The sequence below is a fragment of the Mustela erminea genome, chromosome 4 (assembly GCF_009829155.1).
Source record: "Mustela erminea isolate mMusErm1 chromosome 4, mMusErm1.Pri, whole genome shotgun sequence".
Lineage (NCBI taxonomy): Eukaryota > Metazoa > Chordata > Mammalia > Carnivora > Mustelidae > Mustela > Mustela erminea.
In genome coordinates this window covers 41,635,357-41,660,630 of record NC_045617.1, presented here as the reverse complement: position 1 = coordinate 41,660,630, position 25,274 = coordinate 41,635,357, and the positions used below count along the sequence as shown (strand labels likewise).

Sequence of the window (25,274 nt, the reverse complement as noted above, 5' to 3'; positions counted from 1 at the left end):
AACCTGGATGGCAACATGAAGAAGAATGAAACTGGACCACTTTCTTAAATCATATACTAAAATAAATTCAAAATGGATAAAAGACATAAATGTGAAACAGTAAACCATCAAAATCCTGGAGGAAAACACAGGCAGTAACCTCTGACATTGGCTATAAACTTCTTACTAGATAAATCTCTGGAGGCAAGAAAAACAAAAGCAAAAACGAATTACTGGGACTTCATCAAGATAAAAAGCTTCTGTACAGGGAAGGAAACAATCAACAAAACTAAAGGCAACCTTCAGAATGGAAGAAGAAATTTGTAAATGACATACCTGATAAAAGGTTAGTATCCAAAATACATAAAGAAATTAACAGACTCAAATCAAACTCAAAAACAAATAATCCAGTTAAAAAAAAATGGGCAGAATGGGGTGCCTGGGTGGCTCAGTGGGTTAAAACCTCTGCCTTCAGCTCGGGTCCTGATCTCAGGGTCCTCGGATCGAGCCCCGCATTGGGCTCTCTGCTCAGCAGGGAGCCTGCTTCCTCCTCAATCTCTCTGCCGGCTTCTCTGCCTACTTGTGATCTCTGTCTGTCAAATAGATGGATAAAATGTTTAAATAAATAAATAAATAAATGGGCAGAAGACATGATTAGACATTTTTCCAAAGACACACAGATGGCTAACAGACACAAGAAAAGATGTTCAACATAACTCATCATCACGGAAATACAAATCAAAACTACAATGAGATACCACCTCACACATGTCATAATAGCTAAAATTAACAGCACAGAAAACAACAAATGTTGGCAAGGATGCGGATAAAGGAGAACCCTCTTGCACTGTTGGTGGGAATGGAAACTGGTACAGCCACTCTAGAAAATAGGTGGAGGTTCCTAAAAGTTAAAAATAGAACTACACTAGGATCCAACTATTACACTACTAGGTATTTACACAAAGGATACAAAATCCTGGTTTAAAAGGATGTTGGGGCACCTGGGTGGCTCAGTGGGTTAAGCCTCTGCCTTCAGCTCAGGTCATGATCTCAGGGTCCTGGGATCGAGCCCTGCATCGGGCTCTGTACTCAGCAGGAAGCCTGCTTCCCCCTCTCTCTCTGCCTGCCCCTTTGCCTGATCTCTCTCTGTCAAATAAATACATAAAATCCTTTTAAAAATAAATAAAATAAATTTAAAAATTTTAAAAATTTAAAAAGGATACATGAATGCCGATGTTTATAGCAGCAATATCAATAATAACCAAATTATGGAAATAGTCCAACTGGTCCAACAACTGATGAATGGATACACACACATACACACATACACACACACACACACACACACACACACACAAAATGGAGTATTATTCAGCCATTAAAAAGAATGAAATCTTGCCATTTGCAATGACATGGATGAAGCTAATGAGTATCATGCTAAGCAAAATTCAGAGAAAAACAATACCATATGATTTCACTCATATATGGAATTTAAGAAAGAAAACAAATGAATGGGAGGGCAGGTAAACTGGAAAACAGCCTCTTAACTATGGAGAACAAAATGAGGCTTGCTGGAGGGGAGGTGGGCAGAGGGATGGGTTTAATAGGTGATGGGTACAAAGGTACACTTCTTGTGATGAGCACTGGGTGTCGTATGTGTGATGAATCACTAAATTCTATACCTGAAACTAAAATTACACTGTACTGTATGTTAACTAACTGGGATTTAAACAAAAACCTGAAGCTAAAAAAAAAAAAAAGAAAAGTTGTGAACCTAAAACTGCTCTAAAGAAATTATAATAAAGTCTTTAAAAACAATAACAACAATACATTAAGTTTAAATAGGGCTTTTCACATCAGGACATATTTCCATATAATTCATAAGACAAACAAATCTAACAGAAAAAGAAAACAATTATACCAACAGAAGATTAAAAGCCATTTGACAACACCGAATACCTATTCTTTATTAAAAGCAAAACAACTTAGTAAAAATAGAACCAGACACTTGTTTAACCTGATAAAATAGATTCCAGACTCAAAGGCAATATACTTTTAAGAATCACCAGAAGCATTCCCACTCAAATCAAGAACAAGACAAGGATCCCTGTAACTATCACTACAATTTAAAATTATACTCATGCATAATTGAATCAGGTAAGAGAAAAATTAATGTATGAAAAATCTAAAGAGGAAAACTATGTCTATTTGTATTTAATATGATTAATACCTAGAAAAGCCAAGAGAATCAACTGTTATTACAGAGTATCAAAATACAGTGAGAACTGTATAAAATTAGCATACTAAAATCAAAAGCTTTAAAATTTAAAAACTTATCTTGTATAAAAGGCATCTGCTAAAGTCCTACAGGTAACACCACCCTTAATAGTTAAAAACAAACTTTTCCTGCTCCAAAGAAAAGGAACAAATAAGGCTGTTCACTCTCACTACTTCCATTCAACATTAAATAAGAGGCTCTAGCCAGTGCAAAAGGCAACAGAAAAAAATAAAAGGTATCCAGATTGCAAAGGAAAAGTAGAAGTGCCCTTTTTTTATAGATTACATGCTTGATGAAATCTACAAAAAGCTTGTAGAATAATAAGTGAGTTTAGCAAGATTACAAGAAAAAAAAATCAATATATAAAAATCAATGTATTGCTATACATTATCAACAATTAGAAATGGAAAAATTTTAAATAGTATTTATATCAAACAGTATGAAATAAACTGAAAAGAGTCAGATGAGTAAAACCTGATCCTTAAAACTACAAAAATGTCTGAGAGAAATTAAAGACCTTTAAATTAAAAGGAGAAAAATACCAGGTTGATGAATTCAAAAATTCATCATTGTTAGGGTACCAATTCTTCGCCCTAAATATAGTCAATCCAAATTCCAATTCCAATCCGAATTCCAGCATGGATTCTGTAGACACTGACAAGCTTATTCTAAAATTCATATGAAAATGCAGAGGCCAAGAATAGCCAAAACAACTTCAAAAAAGTAGTAAAGAGTTGGAAAATAATCTTATCCCATTCAGGATTTAATCTGAAAAGTAATCAAGATGGTATGGTACTAGTGTAAAGAGACAAACACAATCAAGGGAATAGAACAGAGAGACTAGAAAAAGACCCAAACATACATGACAACTCAGTTTTCATAAAGATGTAAAATCAAATCAATGAGAAAAGAACAGTCTCTTCAATAACTGGTGCAGAAACAACTGGATATTCATATGCAGAACAAATAAACAAAAACCTACCAAACAACAAAAAACAACTCCTAAGCTAAAAGTTAAATTATGGTACACTGATAAGATGGAAATCTGCACATTTGTTTAAAAAAAAAAAGCGGATGATCTCTACATACCAATAGGGCAAGGGGACTCAAAATGTATTGTTAAGTAAAAATAGCAAAGCACATAACAGTGTGTTAACAATCACCTCTTGGATTAGGTTAGTAAGAATATTAATAAATGTATTTGCTTATATATGCAGAGGAAAATTCTGACGGATATAGTTAGTGTTAATGGCAATGGTTATTCTTCTGAGGTGATAAATGAATAGGAAGCTTTCAGAGAAACTTTGCTACATGACTTTGAAAATTTATAATTCTTTTTTAACTGGTTTCTAGCTGTAAATACAAATAAGTTATAATTTGAGAAGTTACTACTTATTTTTACCATACTGAATATTATATTCTAACTATGTATATTTTTAAAAAACTGAACAACACACTATCTCTTCACTGGGCTCAAATGACAAGTTGAGTAAGTTTTTAACAGAGCTACATAAAGTCCTAAAATCAAAGTTATCACCCAATTTTATAGATATACAGAAATGAAATTCTATTATTTTTCTGCAAAAACATATGCACTCTTTGGAGCTGTAAACTTTGTTTAAAACCAAATAAAAACTAGTATTCTTCATAAAAATGATATATACATCTCTCACAAACACTTTATCATTCATAATATCACTAGTTCACCCATTCCCATTATAAAAATAAAAGGAATCTCTACAGCAATAATCTGTTAACTGTAGCTACTATCCTGTACCTGGTGTTACTACAGTTTTAGCCTTTAGAACAAGTGTGCTACAAAATGCACTTTCCTTTTGTATAACTGGGAACAAAAGAGTAATAACTGGAAAATGCGGGGAGAGAGTTATAGCTAAAATTCCAACTAGTGTTCCTTTAAAAAGAGAATATCCTAGGATTTTTTAAAAAGGGGTTATATAAGCAAAGAATAAAGAAAAAAAATTTTTCTAGTGAAAAACTCATGAATAATTGTTCAACTCAACTGCTTCATATCCTTAAAAAACAGTTCTAATAGTTATCCACTGCAAATATTTCGAAGTAACACTGATTCTGACTCAAGAGATATACGATCTAAGACACATTTTCTTAAATGCTGAACTTGAATTACGACAGCACAAGCTGTCAAGTTAATTTTTTTTTTTTAAACTGAATGCAAACTGAAACCATGTGGCTTCTACCCAACTTTTACACTGATTTAAAATTTCAAAAGTATTTCTGTAAGAGTACATTGCTCCAGTTAGCCAATTTTCACCACTGCCATGGCCCACATTAATTGTCAGTCAACTTTATTCTTACCCTACAGATTGAGCAGGGCCCTGAGGTAGATACCCCAATAACATCCCTGCTACCACAACAGACACAAAAGATCACAGCAGCAGAGATCTGTGGGAAGATCACAGCAGCAGAGATCAACTATGTCAGCCGTGACAAGCAGGTGTTATGCAACATATCAATAAAAATAGAATGATAGCTTTGTATATCTTGACAGTTAAAAAGATGGGCACTGGACAGTGCTGGGATTACTGCTACTATTATATCCAAGGGTTAATATCAAATTAAGTGGATATGAGCAGAAGCAGGTAAGATACAACAAAAATTTCTATCATCAGGCATGTGGGATTATATGACAAAGGAGTTTAAAACACACAATTGCATATGTTGTTATACTTCCTATATTATTCTATCACAGCCATTCTTCTCCAAACATAATAATTTCATGGTTCATCTTTACTGTCAAATACTATGTAGCAGTTAAAAATTATTATCTAAGCCCTGGCCTGGAAATATTTCCAAGCCACACTGTTAAATGAAAAAACAACAATCCAAGAAAAAATTCAGTATGATGAATTTTCAGTATGATGCATTTTAAGCATCAAAACAACAGAAATAAAACTATCAATATATGGGTGTATGCAAATGAATTTTTTAAATCAGAGTATGTACCAACCACTGGTGACCTTCAGAAGACATAACAGGTGATTTTCACACTATACCATTCTTCACTGTTTATAGCTTTTTTTTTTCCCCAAGATCATTGTTCACAGCTTTTTAAAAACATAACACTGACCATGAATCAAAAACTATTATGAAAAACAAGAAAGTAAGCCAGTTTAAGTTTCCACCACTCTGGACAAGATCTGGAAATTGCACATATTTGTCCAGAATAGTGCTATATTCAATAAAATAATTTCTGAAAAAAATCAAGACAACTGGGCAGTAAAATGTCATTCATAGTCCTCTCACAAGCTGAATTATGACACATTGTAAGTACTAATTAGAAAATTTTACCTTTCTTGAAGTATAGATGTCAAAAAATGGCTTATTTCTGACACTAAATGGTTCCTGTGTTTTGTCAATGAGCCCATTCTTCATTTTTTCATGTCGAGGACTTATTATTTCTCTTTCTATACACTGCAGACGAATATTAAAATCACAATCTCCAACTGGCTGTGCCTGAATTAAATGAGACAATTATTTAAATTTCAACACTGAAACTATCTTATCAGTATAATTATTAAGGCTGTCACAGTATACATAGCATCTATGTAAACAGCATCCTTTGGAGATGTCCAATGCACAGCCTGCACAACCACACATGCCAGTCCTGATTTCATTAATTAAAGACACCTAAACACATACATGGTTATTTTAAAATTATAAATGCATAACATAATATGGGAGAGTGGTATAAATCTTCTCTAATATATATTGATCTGAAGTTATCACATCTGAATTAAAGTATTAATATACTCAATAATCATTTTATTTGAATTAGTAAAATTATATCAATTAGTAGAATCTGCATAAAACTACAATCCACATCATTCAGGAAAATATAAGCAAATAACACATCAAAATAAGAAACACAGTCACTTATAATGTTTTTTGTTGCTTAACACACTAATGCTTTACAGCCACCATCAGTAAGTAAAAGATAATTATTAGACAAATATATCCTCAACTCTAAAAACCAATAACATCAAACAAAGTCTCCATAATATACTCATATAAAGAAAAGTTAAAATAATATACTAATATAAAGAAAGTTCTCCATATAGTATATATATACAATATGGTACATATATGTGGTATACAAGATTTGAATCATAAAGTAAAAAGTGAATAGAATTTTTCTATGAATTGAAGGTAGGGGCTTACCCTATCTTAATGGTATATAATAATACAGCTTCTAACATTTCATCTGGGTGACAATGACTGTCCAGATTAGTATCATCACCTCATATCAAGTACTGCACTTCTCTGCTTTGCAATTGGACAGTCTTCCATGAATTCTTCTCACCTCTTCATTTTCTTCCTCTTCTCTAATCTATATTACTCAACCTACATTTAAACAACCTAATGCTTACAAATAGGTGACAATATTTGCTTAAGCTGTGGACATTAAATATGTCTTAAGGATGACTTTTTCTATTGGAAGGATGACAATTTTGATACTTAGCAAAGAATAAGGAACAAGACAAAGAGAGTAAGCCCTAGGTATGAGGAAGTATACATTCCCTTTACACAAAGGCATACAACTGTTTTAAAAGGTAGTACTGAGGAAAGATCAGTAAACAATCACAAAGTCCATGTATAATCTTTTCCATGTCACCTATATCAAGGCTGAAAAACCTAAAATGTTAGGCTTATTTATTGGACCTATTAAATGAATTCAGACCCCTAAAAAGTTAACGTAGAAGAAGTCAGTCATCCATTTTTTAAAAAAATAATAATAATCTAACCACTGTCTAAAAATACTTAGGTATTCTAAATTTTCTCCTAAATATTTTTCACTATACACATAAACCAAAACAACAAGAAGAAACTGAAAGCGAGTTCACCTTCAAATTTATGCTGCCTATAGGAAGGGAAGTATTTGTTAGGTAGGTGTTAAATCACTGAAAACAGACAACAGAAAGAACTCAATAACTATTCACTAACTGGCTTCCTAGTTTTGAATTCTTTCTCACTTCAAAATACTACCCATGCTGTCACTGGAGTTGTCTTTCAAAACAATGAACGCGTGATCCTATCATTACCCTAACTAACACCCTTCAATAGTGAGTGCCCTAATACAGCCAGGACTAAACTAAACTGCCTTATTCAAGTCACCTGGCCCCCTATTCAACAATCTATTTTCATTTCTTGCTATGTCCCACATCCTACCACACATTAAGTACACTAATAGCCTCTAATGTTCCTGACCTCCATGATTCTATCCTTCAAAATTAATCCATGTTAACTCTGGTTAAACTGAAACAGTTTCACCTCTCTAGTATTTTTTATATATTCCAGTATCTCTAACATACCTTTATTGTTGTTATACTATTATAATTGTTCTTTACATTTATTTCTCATCCATAAAATCGATGGTTTACAAATTTCTTTTGATTTTGCACCCAATCCAAAAACATATCCTAACAAATGTTTACAATATATGCATGTTAAATTTTAGTAAGTTGCATATATGTACAACTATATATGTTATAAAACAGACAAAACCTGAATAAACAGATAAAAAATAAGTTCCACTTTCTTCCCAAATCCCACCGTTGAAATGGCCTTCTTTGGAAGTCAGTGTACTGAACTACAAATTCCCTGAAGGCAATAAATTATTTCTTATTCATCTGTGTATATCCAATCCCTAGAATAACACTTGACATATAAAAGATGATCAATACTGTTTTTCTGAAAATAAATAAATTGAAAAATTTAAAAAAAAAAGATGATCAATGAAATTCTTGGTGGACAAAATAAACTAAGGGAACTTAAAAGATTTTAACTATTTTTTTCAAAACTTCATTTTTTTCTAACAGTGACCTTGATTTTATGACTCAAAATAAGCTGATTAATCATCAAGGCTCCACAGTAAATTAAAGAATTAAATATATATATATAAATTAAATATAAATATATATAATAAAATTAATTAAATATTAAATAAATAAATAAAAGAATTAAATAAAGAAATAAAGAATTAAATATATAAATATATAATTCCAATTATAAATACATCTTAATATCAGAAACTTGAGAGAAAATGTGACTTTAAAATCAATGAAATATGGCAATAGGCACTCAATACATACGGAGTAAATAATTAGACCTACTGAAATCATAACTTAATCATTTTTACAGCAAAATATGGATGTATTTCCTAAACAAGACCAAAAAAAGCACAAACTTTGAGAAGGTCTAGTTAAGTCTGATTTCATGAAAACGAAAAATTCCTGTGCATTAATATATACTAATTTGCAAAAAATATTGTCACATACATAACCAAAAAAGGATTAGAATGCAGGAAAGATAGATCATTAATTCCTACACATTAAGAAGACTGACAACCAAATAGAAAAATTAGAAAATTATTCAAATTTAAAATTAAATCTCAAAAGAAAAATCCAAACAAGTAAAAATGAACAAACGAATCAGGCTTAACTTCATTAGTAATAATGAAAGAGCAAATTAAAAAAGATCAGATGCCATTTCACACACATCCAATTAGCAAAAATTTTAAACTCTGATAATACCAACTGCAGTAAGCTGTTAGACCTACTTCTGAAAGGAATTCAGCAACGTAGCACATACACCTGAAGTTGCCAATTCAGTCAGAATCTCTATGATGTAGGTAGGGGTGAGAGGAACTGTACTTTTTAAAAACACCGCTGGTGCTTACATCCCAAGAATGAGAATTGTCCTAGAGAAACTCTGATGTATGCACACAAGAATATATAAACTGTTTAATAGCAGTGTAACAGCAAAATATGGCAACTCAAATGTTCATCAAAAAAAAAAGACAAATTCTATATATTTATACAAAACAATACTCAACAGTAATTAAACTGAATGAACTAAACCTATGTGTATTAATAAAGATAAACCTCAAAATAACGTGGAGTAAATGCTCAGTACCACAGTACAGTACAATATATATGTAACACTAGAAACCTTGCACAACAATACCACATGTATTTTATGGACACACATATAGGTAGTAAGGTTATTAAAAACATTCATAGAAATAATAAACATCAAATACAGGGTGGAAGCTACTTCCAGGTAAGAGGGTCAAAAATAGAACAGTAAGGTGTGCATGAGAAACTTCTCCTGGATGTGTAATGACTTATTTCTTATTAAAAAGAAAGTGGAGTAAAAATGACAAAATATTAAGCTTTAACAAATCTGGTGGTTAGTACATGTGTATGCTTCATATTTTGCTCTATACTTTTGTATACACTGTAAATTTTCATATTTTTCTTTAAAGAATTAGAAGGCTATTGTCAAAGACAAAGCTCCCAGGCTAAGAAGTGAACCTGCATGGAATACATATTAAAGCAGAGCTCAATGTCAAAAGGCAGAGGAGACAAAACTCCCCTCTTCACAACAAAACAATGCCACCCCCACCCTTCATGTCTCATTATGGACCAATGAACAATTATTCCAAAATCTATGATAAGAGTAAGTCAATTCTAGGAAGCATTACTGAGGCATATAGTAATCACAAACAGACAAAATTAAAACTTGATGGTTTCTGACCTAGGAAACTGTTTGAAATCTATAAATTCAACAGAAAATGAAATATGTACATTGAAAATTTCTAGGAAAAAGATGACTTTAAAGTGGATTAATGCAATCCTGAATCTCGATACTGTCCTTTAAAATATATATCCCAAAAAGGAACTTTTAAAAAATTGTTATAAAATCTTCAAAATTCTAAAACTTAAACACTCTTAATTCCAGAATTCTTAATTGCTTTCAGTCTTGTTTGAATACTAAATGACTATGCAATTTGAATAATATATGTCTAGAGGAATGATTATACCTTTTCATAGATGTACACTATTGAAAGAGTTTCTCACATTTACAGAAGTGATGTTGTACTGACTAAATAATTTAGATACTGATACTATAATTAAACATGAACAGGCAGATTCTTGGCTTGTCTAAAACTATAGGAAATGGGTAGAAAATATAATTCCTATTTTTTTATATCTATTTATAACAGAATTTTCTATTTTGTTTTTAGTTTCCTGCCTGTACTCATGAATAACATATTTGTGCCCCTACGTTATACATTCAATACCCATAATCAGCTTCTCTTTTTAAGTGACAGCAACAAAATCTGTGGTCTCTTTTTTTTTTTAATCGTGTATAGGATAACTAAAACTAAGAGTTTCCATCTTAAAAAATTCTGTCTTATTTTATCAATTAAACTATTTTTATTCACTCATTTCAAGTATCTTATAAAATCTAAAGACAAAGCAATGTGCAAAATTATTAATAAGGTATCAAATGGGTAACTAGAGTCACAATTTTTCTTTCCTACCATCTCTAAGACAGTAACACTTTTTATTTGTAAAAACATATCTGTTATCTCAGGGACAATTTTTATTTTATAAATTATATTAAAGGTACTTACATTGAATTTAATTATGTCATATATCAAATATCTAGGAACGGCCTGTCCATTTACTCTGTCAATAATCATTTCCTTGAAAGAGAAAAGAAGGTTAAGTTTCTTCATACTTTAATGGCAAGTTCTTTAGTTTGATTAAAATAAAACATAGACACAGAAAGCACAAAAACCTTATATATACAACCTGATGAAACACTAATATGAACACACTTATACCCAGATCAAATCAATAGACTGTCAACATCCCAAAACTCCCTGTCATGAATTTACTCTATTGAAGTAAAATGATACAAAAATATCTCATTATGCTTTTTCTATTTGAATTACTATGCTACATTTTTTTATGTTTAAGTTACTAAGCAACTATTAAAATAAAGAAACTACAAATTTTAAATTCCAAATACAAGGAATATTTTTAAAATAATTTTGTTAAATCATTATTGCTTTCAATTTTGTTAGGGCTAACTATATCACAAAATCTGCAGGTATAAATGGTGCCCTTATTATAAAATATATTCCCATGCAATCCATCCAGCCTTTCTTGGTTCCATGTCCCTCTACTATGATCAAAGGGAACAGGAAAAGAGAATGTATTACATATCATAGCCAGTAAGTGAAAAAAAACTTAAATCCTGCACCTTGACAGAAAGGAGATAAAGCACATTAAAAGACAGGCGTGCCTGGGTGGCTCAGTCGATTGAGTGCCTGACTCTTCGTTTTGGCTCAGGACATGATCTCATGGGTCATGGGCTCAAGTCCCACATACAGTTCCATGCTCAGTGGAGAGTCTGCTTGGAGATTTTCTCCCTTTGTTCCTCTCTCCACTTCTCTCTCTCTCTCCCACCCTCTAAAACAAATGTTTTTTTAAAAAAGATTATAGGTACATAATGCAGTATGTCACAAAATTTTAATTCTTAATACATTTTGGCCTAAAACTATTTTTCTTTACTCAGATTCTTTCTAGGAAACTAAGCAGGGTTTTTGTTATCTAATTTCATGACAGAAAATCCACAACCACCTAAAATGACTAAGCACATATTGATTTAGGACAGATATACTTTGTTAAGAAACTATTATTAATTAATTACTTTCCCAAATACGTATTTGTTAACCTGCAGACATTTATTTATGGTTATTATCTTGAGCCTAACACATGGCACAAATTAAATCACTTCATTATCTTAAACTATTTACTAAATATTTTTACTTAACTACTTGTATCTGATAATTTTATGAACCATCAATGTGGCACCAAAAACAGGTTTCAATTCATTGTTATTGTCAAAAATGTGTGGATGGAAATTAAATGAACTTCCAGGTTCAGATAACAGACATCACAGAATTTCTCTACTAAATTACCTGATATGAACAAAACATATATTCCTTTGAACATTAAAAATAGTCAAAAGGAAAATTTATTACAAGTAAACAAGTAAAAAGAAATTTACAAGTAACCATTAAAAACTGAAAACTACCAAGACTGTGGTAAAACAAAAAGGCACAGCATGGTTCAGCTCCAAGCCCACTAAACCCCCAGAAGCCCTACTTGTCCAATGACAAATTCTTGATAATTGTCATTATTACACTCAAATATAGATAGAAACAAACTCAGTAGTTATTCTTGTCTTCTTTTTTTCCTCTCTTCTGACTGGAGTAATAAAAATAGCACAATAATCTTTGTGCCTGAAGAAAGACTCCTAGACTCCACAATGAATTGAAGAAATAACCTGAGCCATCACTGGAATAATATATGGCTCTCAATTAGCTGAAGAAAACATTCACTAAAAGCTTCTTAAAAAGAACAGAACCCAGGGATTCTAACAAAAGACCCCCAGTAACTAGGCTGAAGGCTGAGCTCTTCCCAAATGACATCCCCACCACAATGACCCCTTATGCATAGCTGCCATCATTACCCTAAGCTACAAAAAAGTAGATAAACATAAAATATCTAAGCTTAAAACTTAGTCAAGAATATTGGGGGGCACCTGGGTGGCTCAGTGGGTTAGGCCGTTGCCTTCGGCTCAGGTCATGATCTCAGGGTCCTGGGATCGAGTCCCGCATCGGGCTCTCTGCTCAGCGGGGAGCCTGCTTCCTCTTCTCTCTCTCTCTCTCTCTGCCTGCCTCTATGCCTACTTATGATCTCTCTCTGTCAAATAAATAAATAAAATCTTTGGGGCACCTGGGTGGCTCAGTGGATTGGGGCCTCTGCCTTTGGCTCAGGTCATGATCCCGAGGTCCTGGGATCGAGCCCCGCATCGGGCTCTCTGCTCAGCAGGGAGCCTGCTTCCTCCTCTCTTTCTGCCTGTCTCTCTGCCTACTTGTGATCTCTGTCTGTCAAATAAATAAATAAATAAAATCTTAAAAAAAAAGAAAGAAAATTGGAACCCTTGGGTACTGTTGCTGGGACTGTAAAATGGTACAACCACTATGAAGAGGTTCCCCCATATACCAGTGCTATATGATCCAGCAATCTCATATCTGTGTATATATCCCAAAGAACTGAAAGCACATCCATGCTTATAACATCATTATTCCAACAGCTAACAGGTGGGAGCAGTGCAAATATCTATCAACACACAAATGAATAAATAAATCTGATATACAGTTGTAGCAGAATAGTATTCAGCCTTAAAACAAAAGGAAATCTATCATATGCTACAACATGAATAAATCTTGAAGACACTACGCTAAGTAAAATAAGCCAGTCACACAAAGATAAATCCTATACGACTTCACTTATATGAGGTATCTAAAGTAGTTAAAATCACAAAAATAGAATGATGGTTCGCACAGGTGTATAGGTAATGAGGAGCTATTTAATGGGTACAGAGTTGCAGTTTTACAAGACACTGTTACAGGGAACTTTTGCACAAAAATGTATATATAGTTAACACTACTGGACTGTATCCTTAAAAATAGTTAAGATAGTAAATTTTACATAATGTGGTCTTACCACAACTATAAAAAAAAAAATTTTAATAAAACCCAGTTAAAGAAGGAAAAACAGATTTCCTCTTCCAACCAAACCGAAAAGTGAAGAATTAGATTTACCATCTAGCCTGAAACAACAAAAGATGTGGACAAAACAGAGGAAGCAATAATTTTCAAGGCACTAGACATCCAACAACACAGGACAGTAATCTCTAGAAATGGTAAATAAACTATATGAATCCTAGGATTTTCCCAACTTATAGCCCAAAGGGTTTCCAGGCTTCAGTAGGGGTCCCAGCAAGCAGGAGAATCCCAGGTAAAGCTCAGCAGTCTCCCTCAGTTTTTAAAAAAAAAAAAAAAGAACAGTTGTCTGGGGAGAAGAACAGGACTAGAATTCTCAGGGCAGAGTGAGAGAGACAGACAGAGAGAGATGCCCAGATAAAGAACTACAAATATCCTCTGTCAGACTTCCATGGATGTTCAGCAGAGTATGCATGTGAAAAAAAAAAAAAACATTCAAAAGTCTTAGAGGACAACACAGCAGGCACTGACACAAGGTTGGGAGTAATGCCTGTCCCTACCAGTCAGACTCAGGACACTGAGTACTCAGAAGGATCTTGTCTCAGCAGAGAATAATTATGCCTAGACTAAACTCTGCTCTAGACCACCTAAAAAATCTTAAAAGCAGGACTCAATAGGTATAAAGCAGTTCCAAGTAAATTACCTCCTCCTAGAACAAACCTCAAAGAAATAGGAATACAAAAATAACAAGCACCTAACAAGGTAAACTTCAAAATGTCTGGCATCTAGTGAAAAATTAACAAGTATGTAAAGATGCAAAGAAAAAAAAATACAACCCATAAAGAGAAGAAAAATTAATCTAAAATAGGCTCAAAACTGAGAAAGAGGTTAGAATTAGCAGGCAAGAAAATTAAAGCAGATGATTGTAAGTATTCCATATATTCCAAAAAGCTAAATAGAGATATAGAAGACATTAAGAGGATTCAAAATGAATTTTCAGAGGTGAAAACTACAATGCCTGAGGTGAAAAATAGTATGGATGGGATGAATAGCAATTTAGACACTGCAAAAGAAAAGATCAGTGAACTTGCAGACACAGCAACAGAAACTATCCAAAATCAAACAGGAAAAAAGTTGGGTTTACTTCTTTGTTTAAGATTTTATTTATTTGGCAGAGAGTGAACACAAGCAGGGGGAGCAGCAGGCAGAAGGAGAGGGAGAAGCAGCCCCCCAACCTCCACAGAGTAGGGAGCCCAATGTGGGGCTCAATCCCAGAACCCTGGGATCATGACCTGAGCAGAAGGCAGATGCTTAACTGACTGAGCCACTGGGGCACCTTTTTTTTTTTTTTTAAAAAGAACATTAATAATCAAATCTTCAAACATGTAAAAGATGGAAATAACAGCAAAAAAAAATCTACTTTTAAGTAAATTTGTAAACCCATAGATAAAAGATGCTCAACAAACCCTAAACATAAAAAAAAAAACCTGAAGAAAACTACAAGATACATCAATTTTATATTGCTCAAGAATTTGTTAGAAATTGTTAGAATTTGTTAGAAATTGCTGCATTGTCGACTGCAGCTTAAATCCTTCATTGGTGGGTCCCCCCCCACACACACACACAGAATCCTGCGTGTTTGACCTCCCTAGCCTCTTTTTTTCTATTCTCCAACTTTTGGAGGAACCTCCATACTGTTTTCCAGAGTGGCTGAACCAGCTTGCATCCTCTGTACTTTTCTATACTCCATTTTCTTTTTTTTTTTTTCGAAGTACCCAGGTACCCACCTTTCTACCTATCCATCCAGTATTTCCTGAGCCCAAACTATGTATTAAACATAGCTCTAACTGCTAGAGAAATTAGGCATACAGTCCCTACCTTCAAAGAAGAGTCCCATGAAGAAGAAAATACATTAAGTAGCTGGGTCCAATGTAGGGTATTTTTTTTTTAAGTTAACATATAATGTATCATTTGTCCCAGGGGTACAGGTCTGTGAATCATCAGTATTACGTAATTCACAGCACTCACCATAGCACATACCCTCCTCAATGTCCATAACCCAGCCACCCTATCCCTACCTCCCCCCCCCCCCTCCCCGGCAACCCTCAGTTTGTTTCCTGGAATTAAGAGTCTCTTATGGTTTGTGTCCCTCCCAATCCCATCTTATTTCACTTTTTCCTACCCCCCACAACCCCCTGCCCTGCCTCTCAAACTCCTCACAGCAGAGAGATCATATGATAATTGTCTTTCTCTGATTGACTTATTTCACCGGCATAATACCTCTAGTTCCATCCACGTCATTGCAAATGGCAAGATTTCATTTCTTTTGATAGCTGCGTAGTATTCCATTGTATATTTATACCACTTCTTCTTTATATATTCATCTGTTGATGGACATCTAGGTTCTTTCCATAGTTTGGCTATTGTTGACATTGCTGCTATAAACATTTGGGTGCACATGCCCCTTCGGATCACTACATTTGTTTCTTTAGGGTAAATACACAGTAGTGCTATAGCTGGGTTGTAGGGTAGCTCTACTTTCAACTTTTGGAGGAACCTCCATACTGTTTTCCAGAGTGGCTGAACCAGCTTGCATCCTCTGTACTTTTCTATACTCCATTTTCTTTTTTTTTTCGAAGTACCCAGGTACCCACCTTTCTACCTATCCATCCAGTATTTCCTGAGCCCAAACTATGTATTAAACATAGCTCTAACTGCTAGAGAAATTAGGCATACAGTCCCTACCTTCAAAGAAGAGTCCCATGAAGAAGAAAATACATTAAGTAGCTGGGTCCAATGAAGAGTTCTAGTTTTAACGATAGACGGCTATATAGATAGAGTAACCATGCAGCTTACTGTCTATATAAGAATACTTCTGAGAATGAAACAGATTCCTATTAATACACCAAGACAACAGATACAAACCTACACTATTTCAGCCAAATAAGAACATATGATATAAGCTTAACAAAGAGTAGTTATTTCTAACTGAAGAATAAGAGAAAGGTTTGATAATAAGATGTTGTGACCCCTTAGTCAAATCCTGAAAGATACAAGGGATATTTCCTAGCAGGATGGTAAATGAGCCAAATAGTATTACAAAGGAGTAAAAAATGGTGGTTTTGAGTAAACTGTCCAAATCTCATTACAGATGGAGCTTATGGTTCAAGGGTCACAATGAAAGACAATGCTAAAAACATGGGCATGGCCCAGATATAAAGAATACCATGTTTAGTAGTTTGGGTTTCATGTTATGGGCAATGGGGAACCACTGAAGGGTTTTAATGAGAGGAATAATTAACTCTTCTCTGGAAACCTGTAGACTTTCAAAGCTCAACTCAAAGGTAACCCATTCCTCAAAATCCTTTCAACTAAGGCCCACTTGATTCTAATTATCATAGTTCACCCAGGTGATAAAATGTTCTAGAATTAGAGAGTGGTAATAATTGTACAATCTTTAAAAAGGAAAAAAAAGGAAAGGGAAAAAAAATACAGAAAAGACAAAAAAAAAAAAAAAAGGCTGAGGGTGTCTGAATATACTAAAGACTACCAAATTATACAGCTTAAAAGGATGAATTTTAGAGTACCTAAATTATATTTCAATTTTTAAAAATAAAATTAATTTTTTTTAAAAAAAATCCTAAAATCAGTTCTTCAGGATGAAGGGAAATGATGGAACCTAGATACACAGCATATATAAAATGTCAGCTATATACATATTGATTATACACATTATGTACCCATAGGCAAAAAAGAATGACTGAAAGAAAATACAACAAAATGTTAAAATGTAACCTCTTCTTGACAGTTGAATTTTTCTACTTTATGACATACTTTCTAAAATTTTAGCGATTGTGCATATTCCTTTACAAAAAACATTAACGTTGAAAAGGCATGCCTTTCTTGCTATTACCTTTCGTGATTAACTGCTATATTCTCCTCTTGGCCTCAATATAAAATCAACTGAATTTCACTGATTGTTTCAAATAAATTAATGCCACATTCCTAAACTCCTATTTTCCACATTTTGTGGGTCAAAGAACATAATTTAGAGAGCAAAACAAAAGCTTCAATGCTCACATATGACAGCCAGACAATTAGGTAGTTTGAGTTATTCTTGGATTTGGAATTTTACAAAAACAATTTGCAAATGAAAATGTAGAAGAAACAGGAAACTACAGAGGACTGTTTTAATTAACTAACTGGAAAAAGAGATATGGCAACTATAATTCTGGTCCAAGTAAATTGACATCATGAATCATATTGCTATTTTAAAACTTCACAAGAGTCTATTATGCAGCTTTCATTTGTCCAAGTTCAGGGTGAAAATAAATAGTATTGCTCAGTTAAATCTACAGATGGTTAAACATCTAATTTTTAAGCATTATTTCCTACCTGGAAGGCCCTCAGGCTGTGCCCAACAAAAATCTCTTTCTAACGAAATCTTTCCATATCTAATGCCAATTCCTCTATAAAACATCTTTCTTTCCAAACTAACTAGATTTAATGAATTTCTCCTTTAAACCACCACTGGACTTTTAAAATACCAATCTCCAAGTTATTGTTTTATTTCAAGGTTTCCTCCATCGCTATCAATTTTTCTCCACCACCACCAAATGAAGTAAAAAGTCTCAAGGGTGAGGCCTTTTTTCAACACTCTGCACTCCTGGCACAGCAACTTGAACATGAAAGGCATTCAAAAATTATTAGTTCAATGATAAACCATGCTAAGCTGTGGCAAATGCTTTAACTTAGAAGTCTTTTTCTTCCTTTTATTTTACTGACTATAAACTAAAAAACTATCTTAAATGAGGGTAACAACAACAAAAATGTTCTTGCTGATCCTGTGAACTCACTGCCACAGCTGCCACACTGGCTGCACAGTTTATAAACAGTGCAACTCCAGGGTGATAGTCACACCAACTATGAGAATGGCGCACCCTGGAGATGTGCAATGCACGCTTCTAACCTTACACAGTGAACTCTGTCAACCACAAGGGGGTGTGTGCTGCGCAAACACACACATACACACACACACACACACATAAAATATATGTTCCAAATGTTTATGTATATGTACATATCATTTCATTACAAAATTACATTTTACTACTGCCCCAGAACACACATCACTCTTTTGTTTTGTGACTACATTTACGCTGCTCAGTCTCTGCCACTACATCCAACTACACCACCTTCTTTCTTCCTTTCTGATCTTTACTACCTGGTTCATAATCATCCTTTCAACCTGGACGGCTACCATCACTCACTAGGAACCACCTAATATTTGATCTTCCTTCCACTGCCCTTCTGCATATGACTTCAACCTCTCACCCTCCCTAGATCACATCCTGAACCTTCTCATCACCACAAACTATACCTCAGAAATGACTAGTTCAAACATCCTATTCTCCCATCAGTCTTCCATCTTCTGGTTTGCATACTCCAAAATCTAGCTGGTAAATAAAAACGAAGGTCATGGGATGGGACCATAAGCATTCACTCGGGAAAAAAAATTCACCTGGAAAGTGATATTCCCTCTGTTAAAAAAAAAAGATGTATTTTATGCATGCGATTTTCATTAGGATCATTCTACCATTGAGAATTTAAGTAAATATTCACAACCCATTTCCTATCCAACAGTGGATTAAAAACCAGAAATAGATAAGCAAATTTCATCTTAAGGCAAGAAAGCATTCTCATACAAATCCCAGAGAATTATTAGCCACTTATAATTCAATCTGGCTCATGAAAAAGATTCAACATTGAAGAAAGTGTAGAAATTTTTTAAAAAGTTAGAAATTTAAAAAATGTAATTAGTATCTTCGTAGAGAGGAGATCTGCATTTGTGAGAAGTTATAATAAAGATGTAGAGTCCCTTTTTCCTCAAAAGCAAAGCAGGGAATGTGTGGCAAAGAGATAAACCATACAACCAAAAACAGCAAAGAGAAAGATGAATGGTCTGAAGGCAAGGCTAACAGAGATTACTCTACAGAGAAATGTATAAGCTTATTATTGTATAGATCTGCACATGAAGTGGAGCCTAACTTCTTAATCAAACAGCCTACTCACCCAAAAGCTAGAGAGAAAAATCTAAGTGGCAAACCTCAAAATAGCCAGGAAATTGGGTACACTTGGACTGCCAAATATTAAACTGTATGCTTAAGTCAAAGTATTAAAATCAATCTAAAACTACCACTGAAAAACCAAAATACTAATGGAATGAGAAAACAAATCAAGAAAAAAAAATGATAGATAAGGGAATCCACTGTATAATATAAATTATATATCCAACTAAAAAAGAAAACTAGATTAGTTTAATAGTGTGAGAAAACACTTTAGACAGTTGAAAATAAATAAACTCATACCCTTATCTACTCCTTTTATCAAAATGTATTTCTGGGGCACCTGGGTGGCTCAGTGGGTTAAAGTCTCAGGCCTTCGGCTCGGGTCATGATCCCAGGGTCCTGGGATCAGGCCCCATATCAGGCTCTCTGCTCGAGAGGTAGCCTGCTTCCTTCTCCCTCTCTGCCTGTCTCTCTGCCTACTTGTGATCTCTGTCTGTCAAATAAATAAATAAAATCTTTAAAAAAAAATTAAAATGTATTTCAGATAGATCAAATAATTAAATATACTAATAAAACTGTAGAAGTACTAGAAGGAAATACAGGTGAGTACTATAATAATTCTAAAATAAAAATATAAACAATAGGAACAAAAATAAGTAAAAATTTCTTAAAATGGCACAAAAGGTATTAAAAACTATGCTCATAATCTAACCTACATAAATTTATCTATGTAAATTTAAACTTGTGCCACCAAAAAATACATTTTTTCAAAATATGTGTCATGAAGTAATACCCTAATAGACAAAAATTTCTTATAAATCATTAAGAAAAAAATGACCACCAAATACAGAAAAACATATAAAGTATATGAACCAGCAATTCACAGAATAAATACAGTAATTCATACAGAAGTGATAAAATGTTAAACCTCATTAACAACTCACCTAAATGCAAAAAGAATAAACATTTCTTTACTATGTGTCAGACACTATTACCAGCACTTATTAAACTATCCAACTTTACCTTCACAACAGCACCAAAATCTAAGCACTGTCCATAGCCTCCCTTCACTACAGATGAAAAACTGAACAGATTTTTAAATCCCTCACATACTAACTGATGAAGCCAGAACGGCACCAACAGTTACAGTCAGAGCTGTAACTGCTCTGCTACACTGTCCCATAAAATAGAAAGGAATTTCTTCCTTCATCAAATTAGAAAATATTCAATTTTCAAAACACAGCATTTAAGACAGTATACAAATCCTTTAAATATGATTGGTAGACTTGTGCACAGGTTCAAACTTTCTGGGAAAAAGGATACCTATTATACCTGTCAATATTTACAATGTGCACACCCTCAAACATAGCATACTTAACAAGGTAGAGCTTATTACCACCCCCTCCTTAGGAGCACTACTCCTCTTGCACTCCAAACTGTAGTACTACCAATGAATGCCTGGCCTTCCATGTCATTCTTCCATTGATATGTAACTCATGCAAAGCCCTTTGGAGTCTTCCCTGGGATTGACATATGGATGTTGGAAGAGAAAGTTCTCTTTCTGCTTGCAATACAACGCAACTTGCCTCTCATGTGAAAGAGACTTCATGAAGAATGAGACCAAACAGACAAGTAAAGCAAAGAAAGAGAATGACCCAGCCTGGCCAGTATCCTTTGAGGCCCCATATCCAGCCTGAATCAGGCCAAGCTGAAACAATTATTTATTCCAATCACGTTTTTCCTCAGTTACATTAAGTTGGACTTCAGTTACTCGCAATCGAAGGATTCTTTAATACATATTATAATCTCACCTCTAAGAATCTTCTTAATTATAAAAATTGCACAATTGTGGAGGAGTCTGAGATACCAGAGGACTAGGAGAATTTAATTTCGACTGGTCCCATGAATTCAGCTAGATAGATATCAAATCATTCTGAACAGCTGAAAACTCAACCAGAGATCGAAGAAAAGAATATCAGCAACTCTACAAGGAGAAAAGCAAACACTTTCTTCAAGGTAGCAGAAGCAGAGAAGTGAATCTGAGGCAAAATGTAAAAAAGACTGTGGGGGAAGGGAGCCTCTATCAGCTGGCTACCAGCAAGTGATAAAGCAGCAGAACACAAAACTGGAACTTCTAGAAAAGTGTTCCAGTGAGGAACGTCACTCAGGTGGCTAAGCAAAGGCAGAACTCTAGCTGGGACAATGTGGCCTCAAGATCCCCCCAGTCATAGGAAGTCCAGGGGGTGCCCAAGTGTGGCTGAGCTCCCATGCATCAGAGCAGTAAAGCCAGCTGCAAAGACTGAGCCGAGAAGTGGGCTCTCAGCTCTGGGCTGCCATAAGCCACAAACTGTGGCATAGTCAGGTGACTACTCTCCTAGCAGGGGCTCACCAAGAGGGAAAACCAGCAAGACCCCATCACTACTGGGCAGAGTGGCATGGGAGCACGCTACAGTTGTCTACAGAATTTGGAGACCAGAAAACAGGGTCATGTGCCTGAGACAGAAACACTGTGTCATAGGCCAGGTGAGCACGGAGTACAGAAGGAGACCAGGAAGACAGAAGTCGACTGACTGCTTTTCTCTGAGAGCACACTAAGGACGGGGGCCCTGGGCTTTCCACTCCAGGGCAGAGATTGGGAGGATGCCATTTCCATTCACATCTTCTAAAGCTGGATGGAAAGCCTTCAGGGAACAAAAGCCAAAGACAGCAAACCTGAACACTGCTAGCCAGGTCCCTTGGCAAGGGTGATACAATTTCGCCTAGGGTAAACGCATTTGAGAATCAATGCAACTAGTCCCTCCCCAAGAAGATCGGCAAGAACATCCAGCCATGACCTAGTTTACTGATCAATGAGAACTGCAAAACTCCAGTGCTAGGGGTATACAACACATAGAACTCATGGCTTTTCTCCTATGATTCTTTAGTCTCTCAACTTTAAATTTTTCTTACTTCTTTTTAACCAATCTCTTATTATATCAATTCTTTTGTAAACCTTTTTTAATTTTTATTTTAATATTTACATTCTATCCCTTCATTGTACTTATTCTTATTTTTGTACACATATGTATGTTTTTCTTTCTCTACAATTTAGGGAACAAAATACACCCAAAATCTAGTGTATGGCTCTGTTCTGTTCACCTGCCTGATCATATTCTCCCCTTTGTTGTTTTATTTTCTTCTTCCTTTTTGTTTTTCTGTTGTTTACTTAAAGACTTTTTTTTATTTTCATCTCTACAATTACATGCTATTCATTCAATGTATTTAGTTTTATTTTTGTATGCATGTTCTTCTTTCTTCATAATTTTGAATTGTCGTTCCTTCTAACTGACCAAAATACACGCAGGAAATACTGTGTTGCTCTGTTCTCTTCATTTGTCTGTTTCTATCCCTTCATTTTGTTGTGGTTAAGTTTTTTGTTCCTCTTTTGTTTTTTTCTGTCTTTAAATTTCATGTTGATAATTACTTTCCATCCTTTCATTGTATTTAATTTTATTTTCATAAATACATTAGTTTTTCTTTCTTTACAATTTTGGGATCCAGTTTTTAAAAAAACAAACCAAAATACACATGGAATTCAGTGTATTGCTCTATTCTGCTCACCTGATTATATACTCTTTTAGTTTTCCTTTTTTTTTTTCTTTTTTTCCCTCCCAGTTCCGCATGTCTTCTGATTTCTTTAGTGTATATTTCTCTGGGGTCATTGTTGCCATTTTAGTACTTTATTCTCTTGTTCGGGTATTCTTCAAAAGACAGAATGCCAAGATGGAAAAACTCACCTCAAAAAAGAGAACAAGAGGCAGTACCAACTGCCAGGGATCTAATCAGTATGACATTGGTAAGATGTCAGAACAGGGGTTCGAAAAAACAATTATAAAGATACGAGCTGGGATTAAAAAGGCAGAGAAGACATAAGAGAATCGCTTTCTAGAGAAATAAAACACCTAAAGTCTAACCAAGTCAAATCAAAAGGGCTATTAAGGAGATGCAATTATAAAAGGAAGTTCTAATTGCTAGGATAAATGAGGCAGAAAACAGAATTAGTGATATAGCAGACCAAACGATGGAGAATAAAGAAGCTGAGAAAAAGAGAGATGTACAACTACTGGATCATGAGAGGAGAATTCGATAGATAGGTGATACCATAAACTGCAATAACTGAGATCACAGGAAAAAGGGAAAAGAGAGAAAGGAGAGGAAAACATTTTGGAGCAAATCATAGCAGAGAACTTCCCTAATCTGGGAAAGGAAACAGGCATCAAAATCCAGGAGGCACGGAGATCCAACCCCCCCACCCAAAATCAATAAAAATGGGTTAACACCCCAACATATAATAGTGAAACTTACGAATCTCGAGACGAAGAGAAAATCCTGAAAGCAGCTCGGGACAAAAGGTCTGTAACCTACAAGGGTAGAAACGTTAGATTGGCAGCAGACCAATCGTATCTGCAGAGACCTGGCAGACCAGAAACGACTGGCACGATACATTCAGGATGCTAAATGGGAAAAATATGCAGCCAGGAATACTTAATCCAGCTAGGATATCATTCAAAATAGAAGGAGTGATAAAAAGCTTCCAGGACAAAAAGAAACTAAAAGAATTTGTGATCACAGCCATTCAAGAAATATTGAAAGGGGTCCTCTAAACAAAGAGAGAGCCCAAAGTAACATAGACCGAAAAGGAACAGAGACAATATACAGTAACAGTCACCTCACAGGCAATACAATGGCACTAAATTCATATCTTTTAATAGTTACACAGAATGGGTTAAATGCCCCAATCAAAAGACACAGGGCGGCGGGCGCCTGGGTGGCTCAGTGGGTTAAGCCGCTGCCTTCGGCTCAGGTCATGATCTCAGGGTCCTGGGATCGAGTCCCGCATCGGGCTCTCTGCTCAGCAGGGAGCCTGCTTCCTCCTCTCTCTCTCTCTCTGCCTGCCTCTCTGCCTACTTGTGATCTCTCTCTGTCAAATAAATAAATAAAATCTTTAAAAAAAAAAAAAAGACACAGGGCATCAGATTGGATTAAAAAAAAAAAAAAGCCATCAATATGCTGTCTGCAAAGGGCTCCCTTTAGACCCAAAGACACCTCCAGATTGATAGTCAGGGGGTGGAAAACCATTTATCATGCTAATGAACATCAAAAGAAAGCTCAGGTGGCAATTCTTGTATCACATAAATATGATTTTAAAAACCAAAGACTGGAGTAAGAGATGATGAAGGACACTATATCATACTTAAAGGGTCTATCCAACAAGAAGATCTAACTATTGTAAATACTGATGTCCCTAACATGGGAGCAGCCAATTATATAAACCAACTAATAACAAAACCAAAGAGACACATCAATAATAATACAATAATAGTAGGGGACTTTAACACTCCGCTCACTACAAAAGACAGATCATTGAACTGCTTTTCTCTGAGGGCACACTAAGGACCACATGGATGTTATAGATATATTCAGAACATTCCACCCCAAAGGAACGGAATACACATTCTTCTTGAGCACAAATGGAACATTCTCCAGAATACATCACATCCTG

General features: G+C 34.7%; 1 protein-coding gene across 1 annotated transcript in view; it reads right to left on the bottom strand.

Annotated features, from left to right (window-relative positions):
• Window positions 1-25,274, bottom strand: part of RNGTT (RNA guanylyltransferase and 5'-phosphatase) — a 341,865-nt gene that overhangs the window by 210,082 nt on the left and 106,509 nt on the right. Inside the window, exons 10-11 of the mRNA XM_032339080.1 lie at window positions 10,716-10,787; window positions 5,585-5,749 (exon numbers count right to left, since the gene is read on the bottom strand). Coding sequence (XP_032194971.1) covers window positions 5,585-5,749; window positions 10,716-10,787 — 237 coding nt within the window. The remainder of the gene's footprint in view (window positions 1-5,584; window positions 5,750-10,715; window positions 10,788-25,274) is intronic.